This window comes from Melospiza melodia, chromosome 6, assembly GCF_035770615.1.
Source record: "Melospiza melodia melodia isolate bMelMel2 chromosome 6, bMelMel2.pri, whole genome shotgun sequence".
NCBI classification, from domain to species: domain Eukaryota; kingdom Metazoa; phylum Chordata; class Aves; order Passeriformes; family Passerellidae; genus Melospiza; species Melospiza melodia.
Genome location: NC_086199.1, coordinates 56,342,496 through 56,361,446, shown reverse-complemented (window position 1 = coordinate 56,361,446; position 18,951 = coordinate 56,342,496). Strand labels below are relative to the sequence as shown.

Below are 18,951 nucleotides of genomic sequence, written 5' to 3'. Positions count from 1 at the left end.
CCGGCGGCTCCCTCCTCCCGCCGGCGCTGGGCCGCCTGCCATTTCCCTTTGGCGAGCACGCTGCTCCAGCCTTTTTTCCCCCATTCAGGCTGACAACTGGGCCTCAGCATCAGCTGCTTGTTGCTCAGCATCAGCCTTTCAGCAAACAGCAGGTGCAAGCGGGGCGACCCTGGGCTGCGCTACAGTAATCCCGCAGCCCCCCCGGGCCTCCCTCGCACAATATTGTGCCCTCGGCTCAAGAATGTTTTTGTCTCCCCTTCACAGTTGTGAATTCTTGTATAGATTGAAAAGAAATCTCTTTCTAATCTTCCTGCGGTGCCGTGGCTGGGAGGAGCGGGTGCCTCACTGCGAAGGGAGCGTGGCCGGCACAGCTGTGCGGGAGGAGCGGGCAGCTGCCGGCCGGGACGCAGGGATCGCGTCCCCTCTGCCTGCATCCGTGACAGCGGGTACGTGTGGCTCCGTGGGCTCTCACTCCGGCCTTGGAAAGAAACCGACTCGTCACCCACATGAGCACCACGGCGGTGACACAGCAGCAGGTCCCTGCTCCGGCAGCGGCGTTGAACCGCAGCGAGGGCTGCCCGGAGCCCCGGGGAGGCTGAGGCGAGCGGGACTCTAAACACACAGGGATTTTGAATAACACATCGTGCTGGGCTGCAGGAGGGAGGCAGGAGCAGGAGGGAGGCTCGTGAACAGGGATGGAGCATCACCGTAGGACTTGGCTTCAGCACATCTCTGTACAGTGAAATCAGGACGCGATGACACTTTTGTTATGTGTCACCCTGTACTGAAATTGCTCAAAGCCCAGCACGGGAGGGAAACATCATTCTTCCCACAGGCTACCAAAGCCTCCCTTCTGCTCATGGACCAGCTCCACAGGCAAGAAACCACATCCTCTGTCACACATATGCACAAGCACATGCACTCCCCACTGCCCAGAAAGCAGGAGGGACAGGCAGTGAGACAGAGCAGGGGACAGAAGGGCTCTCCAAGGAGCTGCTGAGAGGGAGACACTGGTCCCACAGCAATGCAGTAGGCTGGGAATCCCATCTGGCAGCCCCAGCGGGACTCAGCACCTTTTTTTTTGGGAGGTAAACCACGCAGCCAGGTCTCTGTGGAGGACTGGGGAGAGCCACTGCCTTGCCTGAGGTGCTGTGCAAACACGAGTTCCTCTCCCACATCCTGTACCTCTTGGTGTGGTTTGACCTCGCTTGACAAGGCAAGATTTGCTTTAACCACAGCCCAGCCCCATGACGGGGCCATGGCTCCCGGGGCAAAGGGGCTGTAAGCCCAGCTGGCCCCACAGACCCCCTGCAGCAGTTTTACCTCACAAACTGATTTTAACACCATGTCCCTTGTGTGTGCATAAAGCAAACAGGTCCCTCACACTGTGGGCAGCCCTCCAAACACAGCCTCTGTTTAAACTCATGCTCTGTCCAAAACTGGAAGGAGATGTGGTCCCTTCTGCCTGGGAAGCATTAGGCAGAACATTGGAGATGTCCAAGCCCATCTTCCCCACTGCATCTTCCACTTTTCCCTTGAGTTTCTGGATGAAACTCTAGCAGTGCCCCAGCTCAGTGTGAGCCCAGCTTTTCTACCACAAGCTGATCACCGAGTCCAACCTGTGCCTGACCCCCACCTTGTCACTCAGCCCAGAGCACTGAGTGCCACATCCAATCATTCCTTGGACACCTCCAGGGATGGGGACTCCACCACCTACCTGGACAGCCCCTTTCACTGCCTGACCACTCTTTCTGTAAAGAAATTCTTCTTTATATCCCACCTGAACTTCTCTGGTGCAGCTTGAGGCTACACCCTCTTTTCCTGTCACTAAATGAACCTCATTCTGAATGCCACACTGCTGAAATAAACTCTGTGTTACCTTGTACTGGGTTTGTGGCAAGGTTTCAGTAGCCAGAGGGCTACAGGGGTGGCTCTGTGAGAAGCTGCCAGGAGGTTTCCCCATGTCCAGCAGGGCCCATTCCAGGCAGCTCCAAGATGGATGTGCCAAGGCTGAGCCAATCAGGAATGGTGGTGACACCTCTGGGATGACATATTTAAGAAGAAGAAACTTATTAGGCAGAAAGAATTGGGTCTAGATAGGAGCAGGGTGAGAATGTGTGAGAGGAACTGCCCTGCAGACAGCAAGGTGTGGTGCAGGAGGGGCAGGAGCTGCTCCAGGTGCGAGCTGAGACTCCCCTACAGCCTGTGGTACAGAGATGGTGCAGCAGGTTGTCCCCTGAAGCCCACAGAGGGCCATGGGTGTGTAGAGATCCACCTGCAACATGCAGAGGACCCCACACTGGAGCAGGGGGGTGCCTGAGAGGAGGTTGTGAACCTGTTGGCAGTCCATGCCTGTCCAGGGACCTGCAGACCCATGGAGAGAGGAGCCCATACTAGAGCAGGTTTCCTGGTAGGACTTGTGAACCTGTGGGGGATCACCTTGGAGCAGGCTGAGTCTGAAGGACTGACCCCATTGTTCTGTGGAAGAATGACCCACACTGCAGCAGTACATGGAGAGCTGCTGCCCATGGGATGGACTCACATTGGAGAAGTTCATGGAGAGCTGTCTCCCGTGGGAGGGACCCCAAGCTGGAGCATGGGAAGGACTCCTCTCCCTGAGCAGCAGCAGAAACAACTTGCGATGAACTGACTGTAACCACCATTTCCGTCTCCCTGCGCTGCTGTGGGGGGAGGAGTTAGAGAAGGGAAGGAGGGAAGATGTTTTTGAGGTTTTTTTACCTCTCATTATTGTGCTCTGATTTTGTTAGTAATAAATTCAATTAACATCTCTAATTCGAGCCAGTTTTGCCTGACAGTTTTGGGTGAGGGATCTCTCCCAATCCTTATCTCAACCCATGAACCTTTGTTATATTTTCTCTCCCTGTCCAGCTGTGGAGGCCAGTGATAAGCTTTGGTGGGTGCCTGGCACCCAGCCAGGGTCAACCCACAGCATATCTTCATTCAATTATTCAATTCCCCCCACTGCTCTCCATGCCTTCTCTGCTCAGCAGCCAGCCAGCTGCAAATAGGGGAAGGATCTTGAAAAGCAGGGAAGATGCAGCACATCCAGCCCTGCCAGCAGCCAAAGGCTGTCAGGCCAGGGCAATTTCCATCACATATCCCCAGGAGAAACCATGCAGATGATATCCAGCAGCACAGCCCCCTGTGTTTTCCCTGTTAGCTCTGCTGCTCTCCAGAGGAGATAAAGCACAGCCTGCATGATCTCTGTGAATGTATTTCTTTTAAATGAGAATTATGGGGAAAAGCTGTGGTTGGGAAGACAGAAGGACAGGCAGGGAAAGCAACACCATGGCTGTTGCTGCTGCCAGCCTGGATGTGCTTTGGTGGGTAGCAGAGCCCTCACTTCCCCTCTGCTGGGGCCCTCCCAAGAGCACAGGCCACAGCAAAAGCTTATTTTATTAGTATAGTACAAAGATTAACCCTCTTTTCCCCAAAAAAGCTCTCCCATCCCTTTCCCAAGGCAGCTGCTGTGGAAGGGAGTGAGATTTGAATAATACAACCCTGCTGAGGATTTATGAATCTGTCCCTGCCCCTGTCCCAAGATCTGTTAGATATTGATTCATTTTACCTTCAACTCCAAGGTGCTGATCAGCCTGGAAAGTGAAGGCATTATTTATTATGTGTATTAAAACCAGACCTCTCCAATGCTGAAGGACAGGTTTAAAAATCTCTGGGTTCCTTCCACCTTAGAAAACCTAATTTTAACAATCTGAATCTCACACCATCCTGTCAGGGCTCTGACACTCCCTAGAAAAGTTGCTGTGGCAGGAATGGATCTTAACAGTGGTCCAAGATTAATTTTGTGACAAAACATAATGTCTGGTCATATAACTAAATTCTTACATCCATGGACATCAATGCACTATCTTCTGTATGAAGTGCACCTCAAGATTCACTTCCACAGCATTTTCAGATGCAGCTCAACAAAATATTCCTGACAAAGCACCTCTGTCCACCCTCTATCCAGAGATTAGGCTGAAAATTAAACCCTGAGACACTTCCTGAGTGACAGCCACCCACTGAGGCTGAATAAATATGAACCTTTGGAGGAAGGTGCTACTACCAGGACTTCAGAAGCTCTTTCTGACTCTTTCTGACTTTTATAAACTCTTGGTGACCTACCTAGCAATCCAGAAAAGTGAACAGTCTTCCATCTGTGGCATTTTAAAATTCTAGTCTCTGTCACCTGGTATAGACAAGAGTCAGCTATAACCAAAGAAATACACACAGTGGAAGGTGAGTTTTGTTAAAACTGCTGGGAACTGCCTACATGGCAACGGTTTAATTAACTGTTCAATCAACTGTTCAATCACATTTCCAGCAGCCCATTTCCATTTCTGATTCACACTTAAAGGCTGGCAGGACACTGGGCAATTCCCTTTAAAAAGCTGGATAAGCCGTGATTTGCTGGATACAAGATGCACTGAGATAACTCACAAACACATTGCTCAGCTGCCCAGAGTTGGAGTGTGAGGACAGGCTTGGCCAAAACAACAAAAACAACAACCTTCAGAGGGAACCAAACTCCAAAGAAATCAGCTCTTTCTGCCTGCTTCATTCACAGATGGCACAACACAGCTCTGATGTGTTAACTTGTCCCCAGAGTGACGGATGGTGACGACTCTGAGAGAATGACCTGGTGGGAGCAGTCAGTCAGCGCAGCAAGGACTTGGGCTTGCACCCAAATAACTCCAGAAGCAGCCAGAATAGGAAAGCTGCAAATAGGAAAGGAATTCTGCAAAGCAACACACATGGGATTTAAGGAGGTTTTAGGAATCAGCACCTAAAACGCTGCTTGTGCACAGATGACTTTAAGTGCTCATGATAGCAACCCCTCAATGTGATTGGTGTCAGGTTCCCAAAATGGAAGGTATAATCACATTGGAAGGTCACAGCAGGAAGTTTCACCTTCCAGTGGCAATATGCTAAATCCTAACTGTTTAATGGCACTAAAGGCTTTTTGGTAAGAACAAAGTTGTTCCCTTATTGTCCATTTTGGTGGGTTTGGCTTGACTTTCTGTCTGCAGTGGCTGCACACCCCTTGCCAGCCTGCCTGGTGGGGGGGATGAATGTCTGCCTTGCAAAATTGAGAATCAATAGCTCATGAACACCATGAATCAGGATGATCACAAAAGAGAAAAAACACTTCTTCCATGTACCCTCTGATTCATTTTGTCCAAGCCAGTCCAGCAGCATCTGTTCCCAGAGCAGGCAGAGGGGACTCCACAAGTGACAAAGCTGGAATGGCAGGCAGGAAGAAGCCGAGTTGTGCGCTCCAGTCTCACAGTCAAGGCCTCATGGTGGTCGTGGTGCTGCCTCTGAGTGGTGGCATTACTTGAAGGTGGCGTTGAAGGCCCTGCCGATGACGAGCCTGCGCACCTCGCTGGTGCCCGCCCCGATCTCGTAGAGCTTGGCGTCGCGCAGGAAGCGCCCCATAGGGTAATCATTGATGTAACCGTTCCCACCTGCCACACAAAAAAGCCACAAGTCACTCCTTGTCCCTGATTTCAGGGTGGGACAGCAGAGGGAAATGTTCTTGCACTGTGCTTGGCTCTGTCCAGCCATCAGTGACTCACCCAGGCACTGGATCCCATCCAGGGCCACCTGCGTCGCACACTCTGCTGAGTACAGGATCACTCCGGCGCAGTCCTACGGGACAGTCACAAAGGGACAGTCAGGAAAGCTGTCACCTGCCCATCTCCAGTCCCCGTGCTGCCCTCATGCTGCCATCACTCTGCAGACACCTGCCAAGAACCCTGAACTACTTGAATACAAAGCACAGGGACAGGGAGCTCCAGCAGTGTTCCTGTTACTATAGAACACTCCCAGCAGGTCTGTAAAGGTCACATGAAGACAGAAGAAGGAAAAAAATAAAAAGTGCACCAGAGAAGATGGCTCTCTCACAAAGGCCCATCAATCCCCCAGGAGACCAACATGATTTGCTTTGGGATGCAGGGATCTGTGATCCCACTGTTAAACACTCGGCATCCTCCTCCAACCGAAGCGTGGTGACAGGTGGAGGTGACAACACCTCTAACAACTGCTACAGCCCTTACAACAACCAGGACATCTGTCTGGGCTTCCAATAAACACCTACTGATGCTGCTAAATCTTCTGCCTTGTAAAAGGAGGTTTGCTTTTAATTTGTGAGTGAAAAAAGGTACTTTAGGTGTGAGAAAAGGACCCTTTGGGCTGTGGGGACTTGTTGTACAGAGGGTCCCCCCAGCTGAGGCTCTGGGACTGGAGGAATTGCCCCAGGACACACAGCCCAGGGAGGAGTTGAGCTCACCTTGGCATTGAAGTGGCCCTGGTCACAGGCTTTGGCCACGTTGTAGACGTACTGCCGGCAGGCCATGAGCCGCGTGTACATGTCTGCCATCTTGCCCTGCATGAGCTGCACAGCCCAAAGACAAGGGACATTAATTAGCAGGGGTGAGGGGAACCACCCATTCCCCAAAATACCTCAGAAGAATTGGACACGGGAGGAGACATGGACCCAGCGGACATGAGGGAGCTGGAGGTTTTGTTAAGCCACAGACCCCTAGATATCAGCTACAGTCCCACATCCATCAACAGCAATCTCAGGGGAGCAGGCTCAGAGATCTTTCTACCTTCTCACCACATCACAGCATCCCAGGATTCCCTGAGCTGGAAGGGACCTTAAAGTTCATACAATTCCATCTCCTTGCCATGAGCAGGAATCTTCCACTACCCCAGGCTGCTCATTATGACATCATGCAGCCCCAGCACAAACAGCAGGTGACCTCCTCCATGCAAAGCCCCCACCACAACAAAGCTCTCAGTCTTCTTAATTTTAAAGAGAAAAGAGGACAAAAAGTCCCAATTCCTTTTCTGCCTCACCTGGAAGTGACCAATTTTCTGTCCAAATGCTTCTCTGACATGCAGGTATGGAATTGCATGGTCAAGAACAGCTTGCATGAGCCTAAGAAGAGAAGAGGGAAAAGGGAAACAGTGGAACTATTAATTAATAATGATTTACCTTTGGAAATGTAACCCAAGGCAAAAAGGTCCTCATAGCTGAAGTGATATCCTGCTGTCTTCCTACAGATCCACTCAAACAAGGCCAAGAATAAAATCCAAAGGTCCCATATTTCTCCCCAGTGCTCATTTGGGACATCCTGTGAGAAGGTCTGACCTTTTAATTCAGGGGACTGAGATTTGAAGAGCTTTCTCATAACCACAGCCAGGACAGTTTGTGCTCCTCTTACCTCCAGAGGCCCTCAACTCAAGGAATAACAACCAATACCATAAAAAAAAAAAAAAAAAAGCACAGGTAAGAAGAAGGAGGGGAAAAAATCCTCCTCATGTTTTGTGGAAGTTGATCTTTCCACAAGAGGATTAGCTCAGAGAGACCACTCAGGAGGACAAAAGGATTGTGGGGTGCCAATGATTACTGGGGAGCTTAAGGATTGAATAAATGAGGAACAGACCAGTTTTGTAGTCTCTAGATAGTGTGTTAGATTCTAAGGAATTGATAACACAAATGTGCTGGTTGTTCCCTGAGTAATAACATAGGGATACACAAACCAGCCACTGGGGACTGAAGCAGATTTATATCTCTGGAAATTGTTTTTATCAAGACTGATAATTTCCAAAGCATGCTCTGGAGTGACAGTGGACACTGGCAGGCAGACTTGCAAATGTTCTTTCTGGCATTGCTTCTCTCATCCCTTGCCCCTCACATGGGGCTTCACAGAGATGCTTTCAAATTGGAAAACCACTACATGAGGAGCTGAGAGCTCAGGGATGAGAGCTCAGAGCACATTTGAGTGAGCAGTGGCTGCTGAGAGGGCCCTGAGCACCTTCACGAGAGCCCAGTTGAGCAGCTGTGCTGGTGCTGGAGTTCTGTGCTGGTTTTGACTGGGACACCCAGCAGCCACAGGACCTCCTTGCACCTTGCTTCCTTCCCACATCTGACCCAGCCTTTTCTCTCCTGCTGCCCCAGTAACCCATCCAGGATCCATCCTACCAAGAGCTGCAGGCCCCAAGGGATCCTCACCAGGTTTGGCAATCACCAAGGACCCTTCTGGCCTTACAACCTACAAAAGGTGACAGTCCCTTACCCCAGGGGGCCCCCGGACAGCACGAGCCTCTCCAGGTCCAATCCACTCATCAGCACATAGACTCCTTTGCTCAGTGTCCCCAAGACATTTTCAGCTGCAAAGAGCAAAGGAAAAGTGATTTATTTATGTGTAAAACTCAGACAAGCTGCTCACTGAGGGCCTGTGTTCACTGGGGAGAGGAGCAACCTGGGCCAGTGGAAGGTGTCCCTGCCCACGGCACGGGGTGGGACTGGATGAGCTTAAGGTTCCTTCCAGCCCAAACCATCCTGGGATTTTATGAAAAATGACTGAATAGCCTGAAAAATTTCCTGGAAAAAACTGTTTCAACTTCCAAAGCCAAAGATTAGAAGGAGCCAGAGTGCCAAGTGCATTAACTTCCAACACTGCAGTGATGTGCTTCTCCACGTCATCATCCTCTTTCCACGAGAACATGCTGTTCCCTGTGGATGACTCCTGGGACATGATCAGAGCACCGGGGCACTGGCCTTGATGATTTCAGGGTGGAGGCATCCAACACAGTTAGAAATGTTAGGTTTCAGCTGAAACTCTTCCACTTTAGCTTTTGGAGGTGTATATGGGGAGCAGGAGAGCTCCTTGCTCTGCAAATGTGCAATCATTATTTTAATGATAAGACATCTTCTCCATTTGCTCTAGAAAGGCTGGAATTTTTCTATCAACAAAAATTGCCACTGGAATAACAAATACTGCTATTACAGAGGCCTCTGTTGTGCTTACAAACAGGGGAAAGGATGTCCATTTTCAGGCCCTGGCCCCAAAAGAACTCAGAAGTGTTACAAAGCCTGCTGGAAAGTCTCCGGTGAAAAAACCTTTAGGGCAAAGTAGCTCAGCTCCATACAAGACAGGACTCTAATGGAAACAAATTTCTTGGAGAGCTTCAGCAAGGCTTTGGAGTAGCTGTGGTTAAGAACTAGGTCCATGAGGGTGAAAGAGCAGGGTGAAGAGGGTGAAGGGAGCAAACGATGTGCTCCCTTCCCTCCAATCCAGCAGATTGCACTTTTCAGTCCCATCAGCTCCCTCAGAGGCTGCTAGAGAGAGATAAGCATCTGCAAAGCCCTCCAGGTCACAGGCTGAACGTGTGTGCAATTAGTGATCCAATTTATCTGATCAAGAACACAGGAAACCACCATGATTTGAACCCAACTCACCAGGGACCTTGCAGTCTTCAAAGATCAATTCACAGGTATTAGACCCTCTCATTCCCAGCTTATCCAGCTTCTGGGCTGTCCTGAAACCTTGCATTCCCTGCAAAGTCAAAGCAGTAAAAATACATTTCACATCTTAGTTCTAACAGACTTAAAAAAAATCATGAGATATCTGTGAAATTCCCCTGACCACAGGAACACGTGTAGGGTGCCAGGAGGGAGATAAAGTGACCTAAGAACAAGACCAGGTCTAAGTGCAAGTGCAGAGAAAGCAAATGGACAGAGAAACACACACATATGAACCCTGTGCACCCATTTTCTAATGCACATAAACAGCAAATAAATAAGTTATTTGGACAGCTGCCCACACAGGCTCTCCTACAGCAAGGGTTGGAAGCTCTGCCAGGAACTGAACTGTTCTAATAATGAAGTTATGTCCATCAAAAGGTTTACTGATCTCAGATTCCATTTTACTGAATGTTCCTTTCCTGTCTGAAAGGCAGAAAGCAGTTTGTCTTTGAGGAAGAGGCAGCTATGGAAGGAAAACCAGCTGACTTCCAAATGAGGCTGTTAAGGTGAAGGATTCTGCTTTAAAACCCTGTGGGAATGAGTGTCCCTACCCTCTCCACGATGAAGGCAGTTATGCCTTGGGAGGCCGGGACAGCGCTCATGTCGGTTTTAGCGTAGACGATGAGAACGTCCGCATCCGGCCCGTTGGTGATCCAGAACTTGTTCCCATTCAAAACAAAGAAGTCTCCTGGAAGCCAAGAGATGAAATCTGTTAGCTCATGACAGCAACACTGCTATTTCCACTCCATTTATTCCCTAACAGGCTTCCCAGAATCACTTAGGTTGGAAAAGACCTCCAAGATAATCAAATCCAGCCTTTGGCCCATCACCACCTTGTGAACCAGACCAGAGCACTGAGTGCCATGGGCAAATTCTTTTTGAACACCTGCAGGGATGTGGCCTCCAGCACCTTCCTGGGCAGCACAGGACAAGCTTTACCTTTCTTGTCTGCTTTCAGCTTCATGGACACAACATCAGAGCCAGCATTTGGCTCGCTCATGGCTAAGGCTCCAATGTGCTCCCCACTGATTAGCTGGAAGAAAGGACAAATATTAGCAAAAGATGAAGTCCAGCAGCATGGTTTGTGTTCCCTCTTTAGCCCCCTGGCCTGTTTTCCTGCATTGCACCTCCACAGTCTCTGCTCTCCACAGGAACTCAAACAAGAGCTGCAATTCCCAGCACAGCCCGAGCAAGGAGCTGCCTTGCACTGCACGAAGGAACAGAACCAAACCCCAGAGGGATGAGAAGGGTGACTCAGCTCTGTCTCAGCTACACAAGCACAGCCCTGCTTGCACAACACATGAGGAAGGTGCCAAGGAACCATGCAGGCAGCCATATGCCTGTCCCCAGCTCCTGCCTGGGCTTTCTGCTGCCCTTTTACACAAACAGGAGCTGGTGAACACAGAAAGCCAATGAGGAGGTGAAGAGGGATGGGAAAGTTCTCTGCAATGTTCTCATAGCACAGTACCCCCACACTCACCCCACATCAGCAGAGGGACCCTCCTCCTGTGCCTGCTCACACCAGGCTCTGACAGAGCTGTTGCTTCTGCCTCACTGTTATTTCATCCTGCCCTTTTCTCCTTGCCTTTTTTTCCCCCTCCCTGTGTACTTTCATCCATCTTCTCCTCCTTTTGATCTCTACTTTTTTTAAAAAAAGACGACTCAATGCTTAAGATTGTTCAACCAATTCAATACATCAGTGCATTGCTACAGAAGTCCCCATGAAATGCTCAAATCTAGTTAAGCACATTTAAGTGCTCTGTCAGGAGCCAAAACAAGTCAGAGCTGAAGTGACTTCATATCTCATTGAAAGGCAGAGAATGAAGCATGAAAATACACCTGAGGAAGGAGGACAATTTGGGGTTACACATTTGCAGGCTGCACAGTGCTTTGAGGAAGTGACACTGTACTTTGCATGTTGTTTAAATCAAGTTTCTTGTGCTGATAATTCCACTGATAATCTCAGTAGCTGGGATTCAATGTGCTCATTGTTTTTATATGCATTTAAAAACGGAAATCTAATTAATGCACTTCTGAGTTGCAACATCAATGCCCCAAGTGATGATGAAGTTTCACATGTGGTTAATTAACAGCCAAACCAAGCATTTAGGCAGTGAGAAATGGAGAAAATAAAATAGAAAAGCAGTGACTTTCATTCAGAGATCTTAAAGTAATTTGGGAATTTGAAAGAATATTCTCCAGTGTCACCTCAAAGCCTCCCTTAGTAACACAGCTGCAGACAGCTGGGCTGTGCTGCCTGCAGACAAGGACACGGGCGTGGGATGAGGTCAATATGGATTAATAGGATAAGAACTGACAAGCCAGAGAAGGGCAAGTTTGGCATGTTCAGTATTTTCTAAGCTTTGGTCACTGAAATCTGCTGCTGCTTAAGATGCCATCCTTGCAGCCAGGGCCCAAAAGCTTTGCAGTGCTCCCCTCCTCCAGGCACACACCTTGGGCAGGTACTTGTGCTTCTGGGCCTCGTTGCCGTTGCGCACGAGCTGGTTGATGCACAGGTTGGAGTGGGCCCCGTAACTGAGCCCCACGGACGCTGACGCTCGGGAGATCTCCTCCATCACCACCACGTGGTCCAGGTACCCCAGGGCAGAGCCACCGTATTCCGCTGGCAAGAGAGGAGAAAGCTCATGTTACCCACCATGTGCACGAGATCCCAGGGCTGGGCTCAGTCTCCAATGAAACCCAAGACACTGAGAATGCCTCTGGGTTTGACTGTTGCCGTCCCTGAGCTGGGCACTTCTGGCTTTCCCCATCCTTTCTTAATTCCATTTTTCTCATCCTAAAGTCACAGAGATATTTTGTCTTTGGCATAAACCATAGTTGACTCGTATAACATAGTTTATATGTAGAACATGCACAAGGACACATCTTGAACATGCTACTGACATAGAGTAATAATGAGTCCTTCTTATCACCCTTAGTATTGTCACAAAAATTAAATCACCAAGTTGCAACCTCCTTAAGGTGAACAAAGGAACACAGGCAAGGTTTGTAAAATCCATGTATGTTTGCCCCTAAACAAGTGAGGAATTATCAAACTGCTCAAAAATGTGACACTAAGGACATCTACAAATGTGCAGGACACCAGAATTTTGATGAGCGGCCAACTGAGAACGAGAATGATCCATAAATGTAATTTGTCAGTGATGAGCACGTAGGTTTCAAGAGAGGATAAAGTGAGACAGAGCAGCACTGAGACCCCAGCTAGGCACATGGAGTTGAGCCTAAAACTAATAGTAAAGACTAAAATCACAGAGTAGAACAGGGAGAGAGAAGGCAGGTAAAAAGAGAAGGCTGAGAAACGCGCAATGGCCTTCAGGAGGCAACAGCCTACATAAACATACACACATGTAACTCTAAACACATTTATAGACACACAAATACAGTCACCTCCCAACCTAAAAGCTCTATTCTCCAGGTAGGAAGCAAGTGGTTGTACTGCTAAGAGAAGCACTACAACATGAATGCCAAGGAGCAGCTAGGGAGATAAGTTTGGAGCACTTACTCATCATCAATGTGGAGGCTGCAAGCAAGAGCAACAAGGTAAGAGCAAATCTCTGTCTGTGCTCAAAGTGACCAAAGGGCACAGCTCCAAGGGGCTGCTGTCCCAAATTCCTCAAATTAACATCACAGCCACTGGCATCACACACAGCCTTTGCTCCCATGTCCTTCATTTTGACTCCTGCTTCTATCTGCAGGGCACTTTATCCTTTAAAATCTCTCCCTACCACAAACCCAAGTTTAAGGGTTTGCTATCAGTATCATAAAAGATGGGCTTAACAATTTTTCATTTATGCCAAAACAAGAGGGTTTTTAATTAATTCCTATATAATGGTTGGGTTTGCTGCTTTTGCCTCAAGAAAGGTGGGGTAACTGTGAGCAGCACAAATCCAGGACTGCTTTGCACTGCAAGAGGAACAGGAAAAATGATCCTGCCAGACATCTCCTCATATAACACAAATCATGGTGTGTTCAAATGATGCTGTGCTTTCAAAGCTGCTCTTTGTACATGATATGCCTGTATTATCATTCCATGGAAACAACATATTTACAGTTCTTCACTTTGCACTTTATAAAACAAATGGAAAGTTACAAACACCACAGTTATCTTAGTTTTAGGAAGAAAACAAACAGCACTGTTATACAAAATGTGCCCCTAATAGACTTGATGCACTGGCACCCAAACATGCCATCTAATTGTGTACACCCTCCTAAGATTCCACATGATCTTTACATCCTAAATCCCACTCTCCTCCAACAAAATCAACATCAATAAAGAAACACACAACTCCACGATCCAAAATAAAGTGAAAAATCCTGGGCATAGGAGGGTTTGAGAGGTAAACCTTTGAAGAAATCAAGGACAGGACTCGTAAGGGGATGGCTTATTTATAGTGTGGGAAACTGCTGTAAGCCTCAGGCACAACATCAAAGAAGAAAGAAGGTAAGAGTGAGGAAAAACAGGAGCAGCAGTAAATGGGGAAGAGGAGAGAGAGAAAGCAGAAATGCAGAGTCTTTCAGCACTGAAAGCGAGGCAGAGGCATTATTCCAAGGCATTGCTATTCAGCTGGATTCTGCAGAGCCTTTGCACAGCCACATCCAGCAAACAGACTTTTCCATGGGGAAAGAAAGGCCCCATCAGCTGCTTTTCTCCACTAAGGGCTTCTCCTCATTACCCTGCCTTGGTGCATTCAGCAGATCACACTCATCTGTAACAGTCATCACAACACTTTTCACTAACCTGCTCAAGGCTGAATAAGATTTCCCCTGATTTTTTTCCGACTGGTTGGCTGTGGTCACTCCCCATTAGTTATCACAGCTTTTCGGGGCATTATTTTAGAGCCTTTAACTTCTCCCATTACAGATGGATGTTTGTTCTGGGATACTTTTATCTCTAGCTCTCATTCTTCAAAACTTGCTTCATATTAGAAAGGCACAAATACATTTGAACTACATATGTTACATCTGGAGAAACCATTTCTGAGCAGTGCTTTTAAATTGTGAAAGGCATTTTGTCTAACAGTGAAAAAGGATCCAAAGTCAGAGAAGAAGAAAAACAGTTGAGAAAGAGTTTTTTTAAATGCAAAGATAGGACAAAATGGATGCTGCATCACAGACAATGAAGGCTGTTGTGAACTGGAAAGTGAGAGTTTTAGTGGTCTGTCATTTGTTTGAAGTATCACCCATCAGAAGGCAAAAGATCAAAAGAAACTTACCAGGGGCTGTGATTCCCAGAACTCCCAGTTCTCCAAGTTTCTTCCAAAAGTCCTACGAATACAGAACATGCAATCAGCCCAAACTGGCAGTCTGGGCATCAGCACAACAAGTTTCCCCAGGGAGTTCACTGGACACATCCATTTATCTGCGAGATATCACAAGAATGAGGCAAACACAACCCTAATTCCAGTTCCTCCCCCAGTGCAGCTCCATCCTTGGAACTGAGAAACCACACAGATTTAAGGACAGTAGTTATGCTACACACGGGAGGACTTTGTGGAATTCAGTGAAAATTCACATGCCTAAATTTAAATCTGGAAGGACACCTCCTAAGATTTAACTCTCTGACCACTCCAATGAAATTTTTTGTGTAACAGCACAAACTATCCATTACCAAAACTCTGGAAATATGGAGCTATGAGATGACACTTTAAAACCCTTCCAGTAAAACAGGAGCTGGCAACAAGGAAGCATCCTCAGGGGATATAAAAAATGGGAATGCCACAGCCATGACAAAATGCAGTAGCAAAGGATGCTGTCACCAGGGAGGCACATGTGTCCTGGTGGGGCATCTCCCTGCTGCTCCTTTCCTCTGCTATGTGGTGGACACATAGGTGAGTGCTCCTCACGTGGCCTTGGTGTCCAGCAATAATTATCAGAGACTTCAAAAAGTATAATTCAATAGCTCTGGATGACATCTGGAATGCCAGGCTAAATTTATACACTTCACTTCAAAGCTGCACATACATCCCTGGAAATGTCAACATCAGAGCTCTAGGAAATGCTGGCAGATGTTTAGAGCTTTTTGAGTCTTGTGGAGCTTATAAAAACCAATAGTCAGATCTCTCATTTCCATCAATCACAGCACCCTGTGGCACAGGATTTGTTGGGTTTATTAGAAAGGCAAGTTTCAGCATTTGTACACAATATTTTCACAACAAATCTGAAGAGGAAATTCATGTCTGAGAAAGGGACTGAGCCAGGAGTATACAAAGCACACTTGGGGAAGGAGCCAGAACAGACAGGCAGTAATCCCATGATAAGAATCCAAACGAGACCATTATCAATCTTGATTATGAATATTATCGCTGGGTTCTGCCCCAGGTTGCTGAAAGTTGGTAACAAATGCTAAAACAGGAAATCAAAAAAAGACTTTCTCTGTGGCTTTTAAGTTTGAAAAGTTAATGCACATGTTCCTGTGGCATGGCTTGGGATTGTCTGGACTAATGTAGAGATCAAAGCCCAGAGAGGCTTTCAGAAGCACACATGGAATACTTGCCCGCATGCCTTTGAATTCATTTTCCTGGTCAATCTGTTGGGCCTTTGGAGCCAAATGCTCTTGGCAGAACTTTGTCATGGTCTGTCTAAGCTGGGAAAAGGAGAGGAGAAACACATCCATTACATCTCAGCAGTATATTGTCATCTTCTTCCCCTGGTCCTGCCAACACTCCCTCATCATGCCGCTCCAGCATCCCAAACCCAGAAGCTCAAGACCATAAGGAAATCCATGGTTCAGGTAACTGGCTGAAATACCACATCAGAGAGTAACTGCTTTAGTCTTTTATAAAGGACTTCATGTACCTTAGTCCCTCTCAGCATTTAACCTTAACTCTACCCTGACATGAGAGAATGTTCCAGAACTCCTGCCTGCACTGGAGTTTCAGGCATATTTTTGGGCAGAGAACTTTGGAAGCTGATGAACTGAGTTTATAATGTGCCAACCCATCCCACAGCTGCTTACAGCATCATTTAATGGTGTGCAGATGCCTGCAATAAGCAGGGATACTGATTAAAACATGTTTGTGTCTCAAGCTAGAACTACATTACCTGCCTTGCTACCTTCTACAGTGGGGAAATTTGATAGAGCCAGGAATGTTCATTGATCCAAGTGTTAAAAACTTAATATTTTTCTAAATTTTATACTCTGAACACTTACATGTATGCTATAGAAGTCTATAAGCATACTAACACAATGTATACAGTATCTCACACATTTTTAACAGGAAGATTTAAAAACTTGGTCTTGATCTTATGGTAGAATTGAACAATAGTTTTTTTTTTTCCTTTTTGGTTCCTTATTTTCACACATTAATTCTGATGAAGCAACAGTTTTAGAGACTGAAACACTGAGCTGTTAAACCAGAACCTGTATAAGGGGCAGGAACAACAAACCAGAATATGCCCACTCCTCTGTCTTTCTCTGACTACCAAAACCTAAGTATCCTCCTTTTTACAAGAGAAGATATGTTAAATTTCCAAAGTCACACAGACCCTGGATTCCAGTACTAGCAAACAAGCTTTTTCTCCATTGCTAGATTTATAAACCTAAAGAGAAGCCCAAAAGTCATTAGATATCTTTCCACTGTGACAAAGCTGACTGCATTACACTTGGACAAAGAGCTTAAAATAAATTAAGACAAGCTTAAATCATAATAAAAAATGTCTTAATCAATTAGAGATTGAGGATGAAGTCAGACAGGCAGCCCTGGCACCCTAAGCCAGTTTATAACAGTTATATTCCCTTTAATTCACAATTTCATTAATATTACTGGAGATTATTTCTGATTTTTTTTTCTTTTTAGCTTTTCCATCAGACAGATAGGAACAAGATGAATATTTTGCATCTTCTTTTACATCTGCTGAATATAATAGTACAAAGAAATGTCAGTTTGAGCTGATAAGGCCATAAACATGAACACAATCATGGCAAGGAATAATTCTGCAGCAAGAAAGAAAAACAAGTTTATTTTGCACATCCATGTACTTGTACCATCAGAATTGTCTGGAAAGTGAGGCTGTAGCTCCAGTGTTTCACTGGCAGAAGCCTGTGTGGAACAGTCCTGGGAAGACACTGCCCTTCACTCCAAGCCCTGGGCAGAAGGGAATACATCTGGAATGGTTAGCACTTGGCTGCTGCTGCACACAGAACACAGCAAAGCTAAGGATCATAGAACACTGAGCTGGAAGGGACCCACAAGGATCATCAGTCTGTTGGAAATGATGTAACTTTCCTAACTAATGTCTCATTAGCTGCTTTAATTAATTGTAAGCATGCCCACTTGTAGTCAGCATTAGTTAAGCTCCTTTTTCACAGACACTTACTTTGATCATTAAATCACTGAAACCTTAGGTTTGCTAAAACTAATCCTGACAAACTCCAATAAATAAAGCCTAAGGAAGTTGAAGATTGGACAGCTGAGATCTTAAATTTATGGCCCTTCAAAGATGTGTTGAAGTAACCAGAAGACAGACAAGACTGAAGCCTAGAAAGCTGGAAACTCCCAATTTGAGAAAAAATGATAAAAGGACTAAAGAAAGTCAGCCAGATAAGCATGAAGAGCAAGAAATCAATAACCAATAGAGGACAGAACACTAATTAATAAAGAGAATGATGCAACTCAGAACCAATAAACTTTGGTTTGCTAAATATGCGTAAGTGAAAAAGTTTTGTGTCTTGGGACTGTGTGGAGGTCAGAACTTTGTCAGCCACACAAACACTTCTTGGACAAGAATAAAGTAATGCCTTACACACTAACACTAAAGACAGCATAAGAGTTTTGTTTTTCCCAGTGTTTTCAGTAAAACGTCCAACTCCCAGCTCTGTACAGGAAACCCCAACAATCTCACCCTGTGCCTGAGAGCGTTGCCCAAACGCTCCTTGAACTCTGGTAGCTTCAGGGCTGTGATGATTCCCTGGGGAGCTGTTCCAGCGCCTGACCACTCTCTGGAGGAAGAGCCTTTTCCCAATACCCAGCCTAAACCTCCCCTGACCCGGCTCTTGCCCTTCCCTGGTTCCCATCACTGGTCACCAGAGCAGAGATGTGCTGCCCCTGCGTGTCCCCTTGCAGCACAGCCGCAATCTGCATCAAGTTCCAAGAATGATCCTAAACCTTTATATGCCACATTGGGCAGGAGAGCAAGCCGGGAGAGCTTCAACATTCCATTTGGGAGCATGTGGCGCAACCCCACCGAAATGTTCCTTGGACGATCACGTTTCTGCCGATTATCGCCTCTCCGGCAGGCCGCAGGCGGAGGCCGGGGCCGTTCCCTCGGGCGGTGCGGCGCTCCGTGCCGAGGCCACGGCCGGGCCGGGCCGGTCACCGCCGCGGGCCGCGTGTCCGGGGCCGCCGCGCCCCCGCCGCTCGCGCGGGGATTGGGCGGCCCGGCCCGGCCGCGGCCAATGGGGGCCCGCCCGCCCCGCCACACCCCCGCGCGGCGCGGAGGGGCCCGGCCCGGCCGTACCTGGCGCTGCTCGGCGCTCAGCCCGTTCACCGTGTCGTCCACCGCCAGCCCCGCGCCGCCGCGCCGCGGCACCGCCAGCGCCCGCCAGCGCCGCGCCCCGCCCGCCGCGCGCCCCAGCGCCGCCGCCGCCATGGCCG

The 18,951-nt window shown here is 47.6% G+C and overlaps 1 protein-coding gene across 2 annotated transcripts; it reads right to left on the bottom strand.

The window, feature by feature from the left end:
- Nucleotides 1–4,262: 4,262 nt before the first annotated feature.
- On the bottom strand, nucleotides 4,263–18,946 carry IVD (isovaleryl-CoA dehydrogenase). 2 transcript variants are annotated; one of them, XM_063158418.1, is made up of 12 exons: nucleotides 18,815–18,946; nucleotides 15,852–15,941; nucleotides 14,572–14,623; nucleotides 11,791–11,960; nucleotides 10,277–10,370; nucleotides 9,889–10,025; nucleotides 9,272–9,368; nucleotides 8,106–8,199; nucleotides 6,883–6,964; nucleotides 6,311–6,415; nucleotides 5,598–5,670; nucleotides 4,263–5,486 (listed from the first exon to the last, which is right to left on the bottom strand). In XM_063158418.1, exons 1-12 carry the CDS (start codon nucleotides 18,944–18,946, stop codon nucleotides 5,353–5,355), a joined length of 1,260 nt encoding a protein of 419 aa, XP_063014488.1. In that variant the 3' UTR covers nucleotides 4,263–5,352. The 2 variants fall into 2 exon arrangements, with proteins under 2 accessions (XP_063014488.1, XP_063014489.1); XM_063158419.1 differs by lacking the exon at nucleotides 18,815–18,946 and adding an exon at nucleotides 18,463–18,492.
- Between the last annotated feature and the right edge of the window lie 5 nt (nucleotides 18,947–18,951).